Source organism: Sphaeramia orbicularis, chromosome 8, assembly GCF_902148855.1.
Source record: "Sphaeramia orbicularis chromosome 8, fSphaOr1.1, whole genome shotgun sequence".
Lineage (NCBI taxonomy): Eukaryota > Metazoa > Chordata > Actinopteri > Kurtiformes > Apogonidae > Sphaeramia > Sphaeramia orbicularis.
This window is the reverse complement of record NC_043964.1, coordinates 13,304,520-13,315,564: the sequence shown is the minus strand read 5'-3', so window position 1 is coordinate 13,315,564 and position 11,045 is coordinate 13,304,520. Positions and strand designations below refer to the sequence as shown.

Here is an 11,045-nt window from a genome sequence, read left to right as displayed (position 1 = left end):
TGTTAAGACCCATCTCAGGAGCAAGGAAATGTAAGCTAAGAAAGACAGAAAAGAGGAAAGAGAAAAGGAGAAGATCCAGCAAAGCATGAGAAAAATTTATAAATGAAAAGAAAAGCCAGAAAAAACAGAATGTCTGCAATGTTTCTTGTTGAGAAAAACAGCCAAATCCAAGTGAATATAATCTCTTGTATGAAAATGTTGGTTTAGCAGAGAAAGCTCTTTAGGTCAAGTTTTCACAAATATACAGAAGAGAATAATTTGAATACAATAAGAACTTTCATTTTTAATGTCACAGTGCTTGCTTACCTCTCCCATGCTTGGGTTGTCAGCTTTGTGAGCATTAAGACGTTGGTAGACCTCATTGGCCAGTCTGGCATTCTCCTCTGGTCCCCTATGACAAAAAGTGGAGTACGTATCTGAATTACAGAGAAAATGCAAAAACAAACTAAGTTCAAAGTTATTTTATGGAAAGTCTTATACTTGCGGTAACGGATTGCGGGGTACTCCTTCAGTGTGTCACAGAGGGTTGCGATCTGCTCTGCCAAGTTTTCCATCATTTTATCTCTGTCCACAGTTGGCTTTGAACTGTAGAAGGAGTACAAGGAGGTTGAGTCATCCAGGGAGAAGACCTGCAAGGGAAAGAGGGATCAGGATTTGTATTTGTTGGGCTATATTATGTTTACAACCATGCAGACCTCTGACAGAAATAAAATCCCAACCTGTGACTCATATGGCAGGAAAGCCACATTGATCTCTTTTAAAGTTTTGATGACCTTGGCAACTCTGGATCTCCCAATTTCAGCAAACAGCCCATCTGGACAAGCTATGGACACAGAAAATTATAATATGTTATGGATAAAATGTACACCAACACATATAGCCTTCCACATTTTTAAACTCCATATGATTTTAATGGATGTCTAAATAGAATTAAATATGCAATTAGTACCAAATACTGTATATAGACACACACAAAAATAACTTACTGTCAGTGAAAAAGATGTGCGCTGCTTTGTAAGTAAAGGCAGTATCTTTAAAGTCGTTGATGAGGGCATGAATCGACTGAAATTTAAAACAAATTCATGTCAAAGATTAGGATAAGGATTGCTAAAATAATAAATGAAAAAACAAATCCTGAGACACTAATGAAACAAGCAACGGCTAACCTTCTCCACTGGTGAGATCAAATAAATAGCCTCCAAACTAGAGATGGGTTCCCTGCGTTTATTGATGTCCTCCACAACTAAAAAACAAAGAAGAGTAGGACTTTTATTTTGTAGAATTGAAAATACAATATGAATAATGAAGTCAAGACATTTTACAAAATAGCAAAACAAGGATGTGGAATGTGTGTGCAACAATTGCACAACATCAGTCTTTCACAGATATGCAAATTTCTATTTTACCCTTGAAAAGGCTGATTTAAAGCATATCCAAATTGGGGGGTAATAAGAAGGATTATAGCAATCAAAATATTAAACTGGGATTAAAATGATGACTTTGATGACAAGAGTTCAGTAAAACGTTTGTCCTGTAAACATTAAATGACTCACATGATGCAACAGTGATGACAAACTGAATACTTACTGGTCACGCCCTCTGCCAAAATATCAGACATCTTGCAGCAAGAAGACAGAATTCGCATGCTCATGTGGTCCACAATAAGGACCTAATGAAACAAAATTAACAGAGGTTACACAATCAGTGTAAGCAAAAAGGGACTTTATTAATTCCTGCTGTGCAAACGTCACCTTCCACTCTCCATCCTTCTTCACACTCTTGATAACTCCATTCAAGATTTCTGTGGAGGAGAAACACATTCAAAAAGAATTACAGAACTATTTATAACTGACAGGGAAAACTGCTTGAAAGTTGTGTCTATTACTGGTCAAACTGTAATAATGGGGGGGCTTCCTGTAACTTTTAGGTGGAAGGCCACCTTGACAGAAACACCCTTGAATCAAATATGATTTTAAAAGAGTAGCAGCGTCACTTTACACAGGAAAAACTGTTCTATTTGTGACTACTGTGTAGGCAAAACTTCTCAAAAGGCAAGATATATCAGGATCCTAGTGGCTACACTACACAACATTTTAGGGGAAAACCCTTAAAGACCCTAATGACTTTTTACCCATTTTATTTATAAGCTGCTTTCAACAGCAGGAACAGAAAATGAGTATAGCAAGATACATAATGACAAAATGGCAATGTCATGCTCTTCAGTGAACTTCCTTGATTACAATCATTAGAAAGAGCACCAACTCCCTAAAGTATGTGTCTCATAGTTTTACCACATATAATTTCAGTTGCATATTAAAATTATGATTGGATGGTTATAAAAATGACTTGTTTTACTGAGTAGTTAAAAATATGCCTGCACTTTACACTGTTATGCACCACCATAGAGTTGGACACTGTCATTGCAATGATTGTTTTACAAAAGAAAAAATGTGAATGCGTCAGGAGTACTGTCAGCCTGAATAGATAAGATCTAGCACCTAACAAAAGTGGTACCTTATTGTAAGAAAAATGTTTTTTTTTTTTAATATAACACAAAAATATGCATCATATGTTGTATTTTTTTTTTTATTTTTAAAGCTGGCTTTTCATACTAGGAACTCAAAACAATGACAGTTTGTGATGAGATAAACATGACAGCAACACAAATCCACTAATGTTACATATAGATATACATTTAAAATAACTTAATAAACTTAACTTTATTCTATCAAAGGACAGAGTTAATAATTCTGACATTTGATGAAATGAAAGGCTAGACCACCAGCAAACTTCCTTCTGTAGGTACATTTTTGTGGATAATATTTATAGTTTGATTCTTTTAGCCCACTGATAAAGTCCGCTGTATTTCAGGACAAATAATTAATGACACATAGGCCTTCTGATATCATTAAAGGTATATACATCAAAGAAGTACAGGAACAGGTAGTCTAACAGGTAATCCTGGGCAAGGTCAGGGATACACCCGAGAATTAATTATGGGTTGCAGGTTTTTATGTGACTCACTACAAAGACAGAGCAATATTTATAATTGGTACCAATACTTTAAAAACCTTACAATGAATAAAATAATTCTATAACTCAAAACCTTATAAAGTATTTGCCGTAAAATGAAGTTACCACTTCTAGAGGCAGCAAAGGTATCAGTTATTAGAACAAAAATAATAATATCTTGACTTTAAAAAGCACGAGTCTGAATGAAACACAACTTTAAAAAAATCAACACTACATCTAAGTTGTTCCATTTTATTTTTGTTTTTTCTTATGCTTTGTGTTACGTTTGTGTCTGAAATAAACAATAAACGAAATGAAATAACATAATTAATAAAACAACTCATATTATACGTTTTCATCTTATCGTAGTCGACACCTGCTGCCTGTCCGAACTTCCTTCTCTGTCAGCTAGCTAGCTAACATTAGCCTGTATCACAACATTTGTAGTCATGGCGAGCAGCTTTTTTTTTTTTTAACATCCTCCACATAATATTCGACACAATCCAACAATTTCCCTACGACAATCTTAGTGCTGATAAACGCAGCAAGGTCTTTTTTTTTTTATTCAAAACTTAGTGATATCATTTTTCCTCTTAAGTTAGTTAGCTTCGTAACTTAGACCGGAGCAGGAAGAAACCTTTAGCGAGTGACGTAGCCAGCACGGAGTCAGGTTTGAAGTTCGCAGTCACTTAATTAAGATGCTACAATACTTACTTGGGTACGAAGCACATGTATTTCACCTTTAATATACTTCCAAACCCCTAAGTTTCACAAAAAACGATTCACTTACTTTCTCCTACTACCGCTTTCAGACCACTCGGTGCCATCTTGACAGCAGTCTGCTGGCTAGTCGGTCACTTCCTTGTTGTTAAAGCCTATGTGGTGCAAGCTGACAGTTCATGAAGAGAAATGTTGCCCTCTATTGTAGTGTGTACTGATGTTGCAAGGACACCTGTCACAGCGATGATCTGTTGTACCAAAACAAATTTTAAAAAATATCTATGTATTTAAGGTACACATCTAATTAATTTTCATCTTAAAAAGCCTTAATAAACTAAAACTTCAATCATAACATAACTGTATGTGTTTAAGACTGATATGTGTTTACAATTAGGATTTTAAATAATTACAATATCAAGTACCTTCCATTAGGGAGGTATCTTTCATCAGTCTATGACCATCACCCGGTAAAATACTATAATGCTTTCTTCTGTCTTTCTAAATGACTGGCAGAACCAACTGGGGTAAAGAAATAAACGTTCCCTCTCTCAGTGCCTCAGGAGTAACACTATAAACCCTCCAGCTGGCCACTTTTCATTGCTAAATATATTTGAGGGTAGCACCTGATGGACCTTGGGGGAGACATGTCAACACTTCGTACTAATGAATGGAAAGTCCAGCACTTTGTTAGGAATGGCTGAATGTCAGGGTTCATCCAAGACTTTTCACTGTCTGAGCCCAGTGGGCACAAACTTCTCAGATGTATTTTCACTTGATAAACTTACACAGCTTAAGTTCCTGTTTTATGTCCGAATGATTTATGACCTGTTATTTTCAAGCATGTATGAACAAGTATAACCCCTAAATTTTACTACAACTGACACATAAACACTGCAAGAGCCAACACTAAAGATAAATGAGGCTGGAGAAATCCTGTACCATCATGCAGTGATGTAGCATCACTATTGCACTTCCACAAAGGGTGTTTAAGATCTCTTCCAGTCATATTGAAATCACATCATGAGATCACATTGAGTTATGACATTAATTTATGTTTGATTTCATGACCTGATGAAAAAAAAAAAATGTGTGTGTATATATGTGTGTGTGTGTGTGTATATATATATATATATATATATATATATATATATATATATATATATATATATATATATATATATATATATATATATATATATATATATATATATATATATATATTCCACCTCATGTCAGGTTTAGTAGCTGGACCTGAGATGTTTCTAGGCCATTTTCAGTGGAAGAACAATGATACTTTTGATGACGAAAAAGAAAACATCCTCAGTGTAAAAACTCTGAACATAAATCACATGAATACATCTCTTATAATAAGTATGCATTGACATGCAGCTTGTGTTAGGTTTAGCTATTTTTAAACATATAGCATGGTCATAACTTGGATTTTAGAATGAAGTCATAATAATGTTTTACTGAAGTACAATTTCTGGTGTTAAACTTTGCTATAGATTAGTTAATTTGCAGAATATTTAGACTGATCAACTACCATTTTGAAATAATCAGATCTGGCCATTGATTATTTCATAAAGCCAGTAAACAATCAATGGAAACATAATAGTCCAGTCAGGAGAAACTACTGCAGTCAACCCTGTTGCTGCAGCTGCTGTGAAGTGATGCTAGAACTCCCCCTTGTGTCAATATTGCCATTGTACAGACAGATCTAATCACACTGTTAACCAACACTAACTTTTCACATTAACAAGTGGACTTAAAAGGACCTAAGCAACAGTGACAAGCAAAATATACACACACAAACACTTAAATTGATTCTAGATTAAACACTGTCAGTGTAAATGTTCAACTAATCTAGCATGCACTTGTAGCTCTAATATTAAAAGAGATAAGGTTAACACCTTCCTGCAAAAAAAGTTTTTATTTGTTTGAAGGGGTGTCTGACACAAATTGCAAAACAGAATTGTCTAAAGAAAAAAGATTTTTTTTTGTCATAATAATGCCATTTTATGTATTAAGAGAAAGATAAGAATGCTGTGGTAATACCATGCTGTAGAAATTATTTGGTTAAGGTTAATATGCTGAAATATACATCACAGAGAGATATATGACTGCAGTGCATAAGTAGTCTTGTACAGCTGGACCCTCTCCACACTTTGTTAGCACTGTGCCAGCGCTGCAGATTGGTCTGGCTAAATCCACTGTGGCTCGTGAATATTAAAATTTTGTAAAATTTGTCTGGGTTTCTTGTCTGGCTCTTGGGCAGTGCTTAGTGCCTGTGACTTTGCAAAATAATGTTGGGAGAGTTGTGTTGGCGATACAAATGTGGGTGAGGTTGCACATTGTGGTAATAAAATGACTAAATCAGCACATAACAGGAAATGTGTCTCTAAATGGTTGCCATTTTCAGAGTGTTGTTGGATATTAGGGGTTGTTGTCCTTCCACATAGCAAGGGAGATTTTGAACACATAATGCACAAATAACAAAAATGGTAAATAATAAAATCTTGTCACTTGTAACAGAAATCAGACTAGTGTATATGTTGAGTATGGCTTGCAAAGGGGAAGTCTTCTTTTCTAAATAAAAGAAAGCGAAGGCTATCCAGATCTTATACACAAAAAGAGTTTATAAATATATTTGTTTCACTTCTAAGTTAAATAAAGGATTTTTTTGAGTGATAAATCAAAAAAGCCAAATTACACAGTAAGTGACACAATTTTTTAAACTCTTGGAGATAAATTAATTACATTAGATACACCTGGTTAAATAAAAGACATTATCAATGAAACAAAACATGGCATGACAAAAAGACACATTTGAAAATACAGCAGGCAAAATTAAGAATTGGAGTACATCCAGCACACCTTAGGGATATGTGATTTGAAGAAATTACCAATGTACTGTAATCTTACTACAGTCCATCTACTCTCATCTCCTTTTGCCCCAAAACACAGTCAGATGCTCCTTCATTTGCAGCTCTGAGTGTATCAGCATTTTGTTAATACAGTCTTCAGTTCTCAGATTCCACAGACATCTGTTTTAATAGCCGCTGCTCCTTTCGAACATGCATTTTTTCTTTGAAGTCCTCCAGTTCTTTTCTCTGCAAAGACATTATATTGTTGTCATTGTCCTATGTGTAGCAGTGATTCCATCATCACCAAGAATATCATAGAAGATGCAACACAGAGGGGAAGACAAAAACCAACCAATGCCTAAATCCTAATTCCTAAAAATAAAACCATATTTGGTCTCAACTAAAAATAGGAACTGTAATAATACAGTAATAATTGTGCAAATTGTAGAACAGCCTACATGGTATGGCGTTCATAAATACGAATTATGAGCTATCTATATACAGGTGTTTACTTGCTTCAGTGCTATGAAAGAGTTGTAGCTTTACAATAACACTGAGTATGCTCTTTGATACAGACCATGAATAAGATAAATGTTCAGAAACACTTGTATGTATGCGTCACACTTACTTGATATTCTTCATTAGGTGGGAAAATCTCCCTCTGGATTCCAGATTTGAAGCCCCCATTGTACAGAATAAAAAACACATTATTATTAGAAAAACACAAAGTCTCAATAAATGCATTACTGCAGTGTGCATTACCATAAATGTTACTGGGATTACTGACCTTTCTTTTCACTATATACTCCTCAAAGTACTCTGCCTGATTCGAGACCCAAAACATGGCCACAGGGAAAGACAGATACAACATCATCTGCCAAAAAGAAAAACAAATTGAATAGACATCAAGTGAGAATGTTACATCATGACCTCAGTTAGCCTAATGTAGCAACTAGCTAGTTACATCACGAACACGAAACCTAGACCAATAAAAAATAATACTTAGACCTGGAGACTAATTCATACACCGTCGATTACATAAAGTATTCGCTACTTACTCTGAACACCTCTAATTTTACACCCATTTTCAGAGGGAACGTATTTACGCCTCAACCATAACCATCTGCTGGACCTTCACGTTTCTTCCGGATCTCTCGACAGTCCAATCATTTGACAGCCAGAACGCATGCGCTGATGACAAAAAATAAAGATATTTAAACATACCAAAATTCATAATAAATTCTTAACAATCGCGCAGTATTGTGTACCTGAACCTGAGTGACTCTTGGCACAGGTATATCTTTAGAAATCTTTAAATATCGAATTTATTTTGGATAACTACTTATTGGTTTATTAAATACATTTGGGTAGCGTTTCTACGCCGAGGGGCGCTGCAAACCACGTATTTTATCCATTGTCATTTTTTTTTTCCAATATGTAGGACTCAACCTGAAAAATCTTTGTTGGTCATCTTAGAGGATTTTTCTACAACGTTGATTTTATTAAAAAAAATAAAAATAAATAAATAAATAAATAAATAAATGTGAGTGAGGATAACTTTAGTAATTCAAATATTACATTTACTTATTCAGAGGTTTTCAGGAAAGTTTAATTGCTGTGATTAAATTCATATATATATATATATATATATATATATATATATATATATATATATATATATATATATATATATATATATAAAACATAGATTTTCATTACACTTAAAAATTTGCAAGCAAAAGAGTGAATCAAATATGCTCCTGGATAAATAGCTAGTAGTTGTACCATTGCTGAGGACCAAACCGTGGTAAAAGAAATTTCAGCATTATGTTGTCCACTTCATGTGGGTTAAGTGCTGTGGAAAAAAAAAAGATTAAATGGTGCTATCAACCTAACAGTAGATAAACCCCTATATTGTTTTCCCTTGTATTTTTCTTTATCCAATTTTTTGTAATGGTACATGTCTATTAATTGTCTCAGTTACAGGTGACAGAACACCGGTACAGTAAGAGGCACTTCCTGTAGACCGGTGGAGGTGTGAGGTCTTCAGGAAGGTACTCATGAGGGGGCTAAAGTTGCTGGTTGTTGTTGCTCGCACGCTCTTCACGTCGTCAACGAAAGACCTACGCGTGACGTCACCGACAACGAGAGGTGTTCAGGATCCTCGGAGAGAAAGATCCCGCGCGCCCTGGCAACCTGATAAACCAGGTAAACGCCGTTGTTTCAAACATTAATCTGGCAGTCATGGTGTCTCTTTAAACCGTATGAATAGATGACAAGAAACACGGTAAATAGCAGTGTAAAAGCTTGAAGGCTAGCGCTGATGCCCGGCGCCCACTGAGACCGTTCACTAGTACGGCGGCCTGTTCTGGCTAGCTAGCTTGCTAGCTAAAGCTAGTTGCCAGTTGTCTATCAAAAGACACAATAACCGCACGTACATTATGTGTTTAACTCACACCCTGATCATATGTCACCCACTTCTGGTCATATATACGCAAAAAATAGCCAAACAAATGCTGCTGCGAGCACCGCGTTAGTCATCGATTGCTAATTTGCTCGTCGACTATCTTGTGTTGTGGGAGACGGTGACGCCGTCACAGTGATGATGGCGCACACTCAGACTGAGGCTATTTGCTAAGAATGCAGTCAGTGGAGCAGTTATTACAAAATGGAAGTGTTCTGTTCATCCATCAGAGCTTGCAGATATGATATCGTATCCATTATGCACTCACATGCGCTTGCTTTCGGTTCTGATATGTTTGGCACTGACGTCCATTACAAACCAAGGCAATAATCTATGCCCTGTGGCCTACGTTAGGATCTTGCCTCCTCGGTGATGCTCGCTCGCCAGCAGTTGTTACTCTGCAGTTTATTCTATTTACGACATCTTCATGAGGTCCGTCTTTCAGACAGATGTGTTAAGTCTGGAATGCTGATATGTGACTAATTCGCCTGGATATTATGGAAACAAAGCTGTGGCATTCATCCGACTGGTGTGTTTAAACAGATTACTCATACAGAGGCCCGTTACTTAGCATACTGGCCCTGCTGTATACCTTGTAAGCTAAATTTCCAACTTTAACACTCTATGAAGGCAAGTAATATGGAAACCAATGTCTTAACAATGTGTTGGTGTGTTCCTTGACATTGTCTCCCTGCAGTGACATAATTGTTTAGATATTCTTGTTTTGTTAAAAGTAAAGTTTTCTGTGCACTCTTGCTGGTTGTCCATGCCTCTGTTTGCTGTCTGCTTCAAGTATCTGTTTTTTCAATTCATTTATTTTTTATACAGTTTATTGTATTTTGAAAGTGAACCAAAACTGGAAATCAGTGTTGTGTTGAACTTTACTCTGTTTAAAGTGTTGAGGAGTTATAATTATCAAAACCTCATGAAGCGAACTAAAAAAAAATTAAAGCCATGTATAATAAGTAAATGCCATGTAGCTACCGCATAAATTGGTAATGAATGAATTATTGAGTGATCAAGACACTGATTCCTGTTTTCCCCACATAACATGATCAGTAAAACCATGTTGTTCACAATACTGACACGCTGGGTTAAAGTGTGTTCTGGAGACAGGAAGCAGGGAATGAATTTAATTAGTTTTTAAATATGTTTACTGACTTAAACTGTTATTACCTTTGAACAAATGGTTTTCTATTAAAAAATCATGAACAAATGAAGAGGAACATTTTGGCCCAATATTTGGTTAATTGCTGCTTAATTTACTGCTTTATAATACACTTCTCATCCATTTTCAGATGTAATATTAGTCTTTAACATGCCCTGTGCTAAAAATGGGCTTTTCTTGGTCCTCTTTTTCTTTTCATTATTTCTTAAATTCATTTTTATTCTGTTCTCTCTGGTTTAGTTGCCATGGTAACACCATCCTTGGCCTAGTTGTGAATGACCTCTGAATGAAAAGGAGAGTGTGGTCTGGGAACAAATGAGTGAGCAAACAAAATACATGTGTGAGTGGTATATGCTACTGTTAAATTGTCTGAATTCTGAATACATAGACAATTTTGGTTTCCTGTCCTACCTTATGGGATTATTTCATCATTCTATAACATTTTTTTAAATTAGCATTTTGGTTAGCTTTTTTATTAATAGAATTTACATGTATCCGACACTAAAATGTAATAGTTTGCATTATACATAAATCAACTGAGAACAGTCTCTTAAGACGGAGCTGTTTCTCAACATATCAAAAGCTGTAGACTATTTAAATTTTGGTTAGGGCCAGTTCATCCAACAACAGCAAAGTTCTCTTCAGACTTATCAATAGTATCACACCTCTGCATGTCTTTAGTAATGGAACAGCAAGTCTTGTAAAATTCAGAGATTTGCAACTTTCTCACCAATTTCCTAGTTTATTAGGTTTGGGCATGAATGCAGCTTGACTGCCACTGAGGTCTGAAGTACCAGACTGCACAGGAAAAGTGAGG

At 35.6% G+C, this 11,045-nt stretch overlaps 2 protein-coding genes across 3 annotated transcripts in view; both read right to left on the bottom strand.

Moving 5' to 3' along the window:
* Positions 1-3,918, bottom strand: part of stxbp2 (syntaxin binding protein 2) — an 11,445-nt gene extending 7,527 nt beyond the window's left edge. Inside the window, exons 1-8 of one of the 2 annotated variants that reach the window (XM_030140339.1) lie at positions 3,803-3,918; positions 1,752-1,801; positions 1,588-1,669; positions 1,167-1,243; positions 987-1,062; positions 720-823; positions 481-629; positions 307-391 (exon numbers count right to left, since the gene is read on the bottom strand). In XM_030140339.1, the coding sequence (XP_029996199.1) occupies positions 307-391; positions 481-629; positions 720-823; positions 987-1,062; positions 1,167-1,243; positions 1,588-1,669; positions 1,752-1,801; positions 3,803-3,839 (660 nt within the window). In that variant the 5' untranslated portion in view covers positions 3,840-3,918. Of the gene's footprint in view, positions 1-306; positions 392-480; positions 630-719; positions 824-986; positions 1,063-1,166; positions 1,244-1,587; positions 1,670-1,751; positions 1,802-3,798 lie in introns of both variants that reach the window. The other variant, XM_030140340.1, reaches the window with a different exon arrangement.
* Positions 3,919-5,647: 1,729 nt separating this feature from the next.
* On the bottom strand, positions 5,648-7,787 carry pet100 (PET100 cytochrome c oxidase chaperone). The gene is made up of 4 exons (XM_030142312.1): positions 7,655-7,787; positions 7,384-7,470; positions 7,225-7,257; positions 5,648-6,842 (listed from the first exon to the last, which is right to left on the bottom strand). The coding sequence occupies exons 1-4, from the start codon at positions 7,679-7,681 to the stop codon at positions 6,753-6,755; spliced, it is 237 nt and encodes a 78-aa protein (XP_029998172.1). The 5' UTR covers positions 7,682-7,787; the 3' UTR covers positions 5,648-6,752.
* Positions 7,788-11,045: the final 3,258 nt, after the last annotated feature.

Bases quoted from the DNA above. Each gene is read 5' to 3' on its own strand.
- pet100 (XM_030142312.1), bottom strand. From the start codon at position 7,681: ATGGGTGTAAAATTAGAGGTGTTCAGA. The intron at 7,471-7,654 runs GTAAGTAGCGAA...TCTTTTTGGCAG, and splicing joins TAAAATTAGAGGTGTTCAGA to ATGATGTTGTATCTGTCTTT. The intron at 6,843-7,224 runs GTAAGTGTGACG...ATGTCTTTGCAG, and splicing joins CACCTAATGAAGAATATCAA to AGAAAAGAACTGGAGGACTT.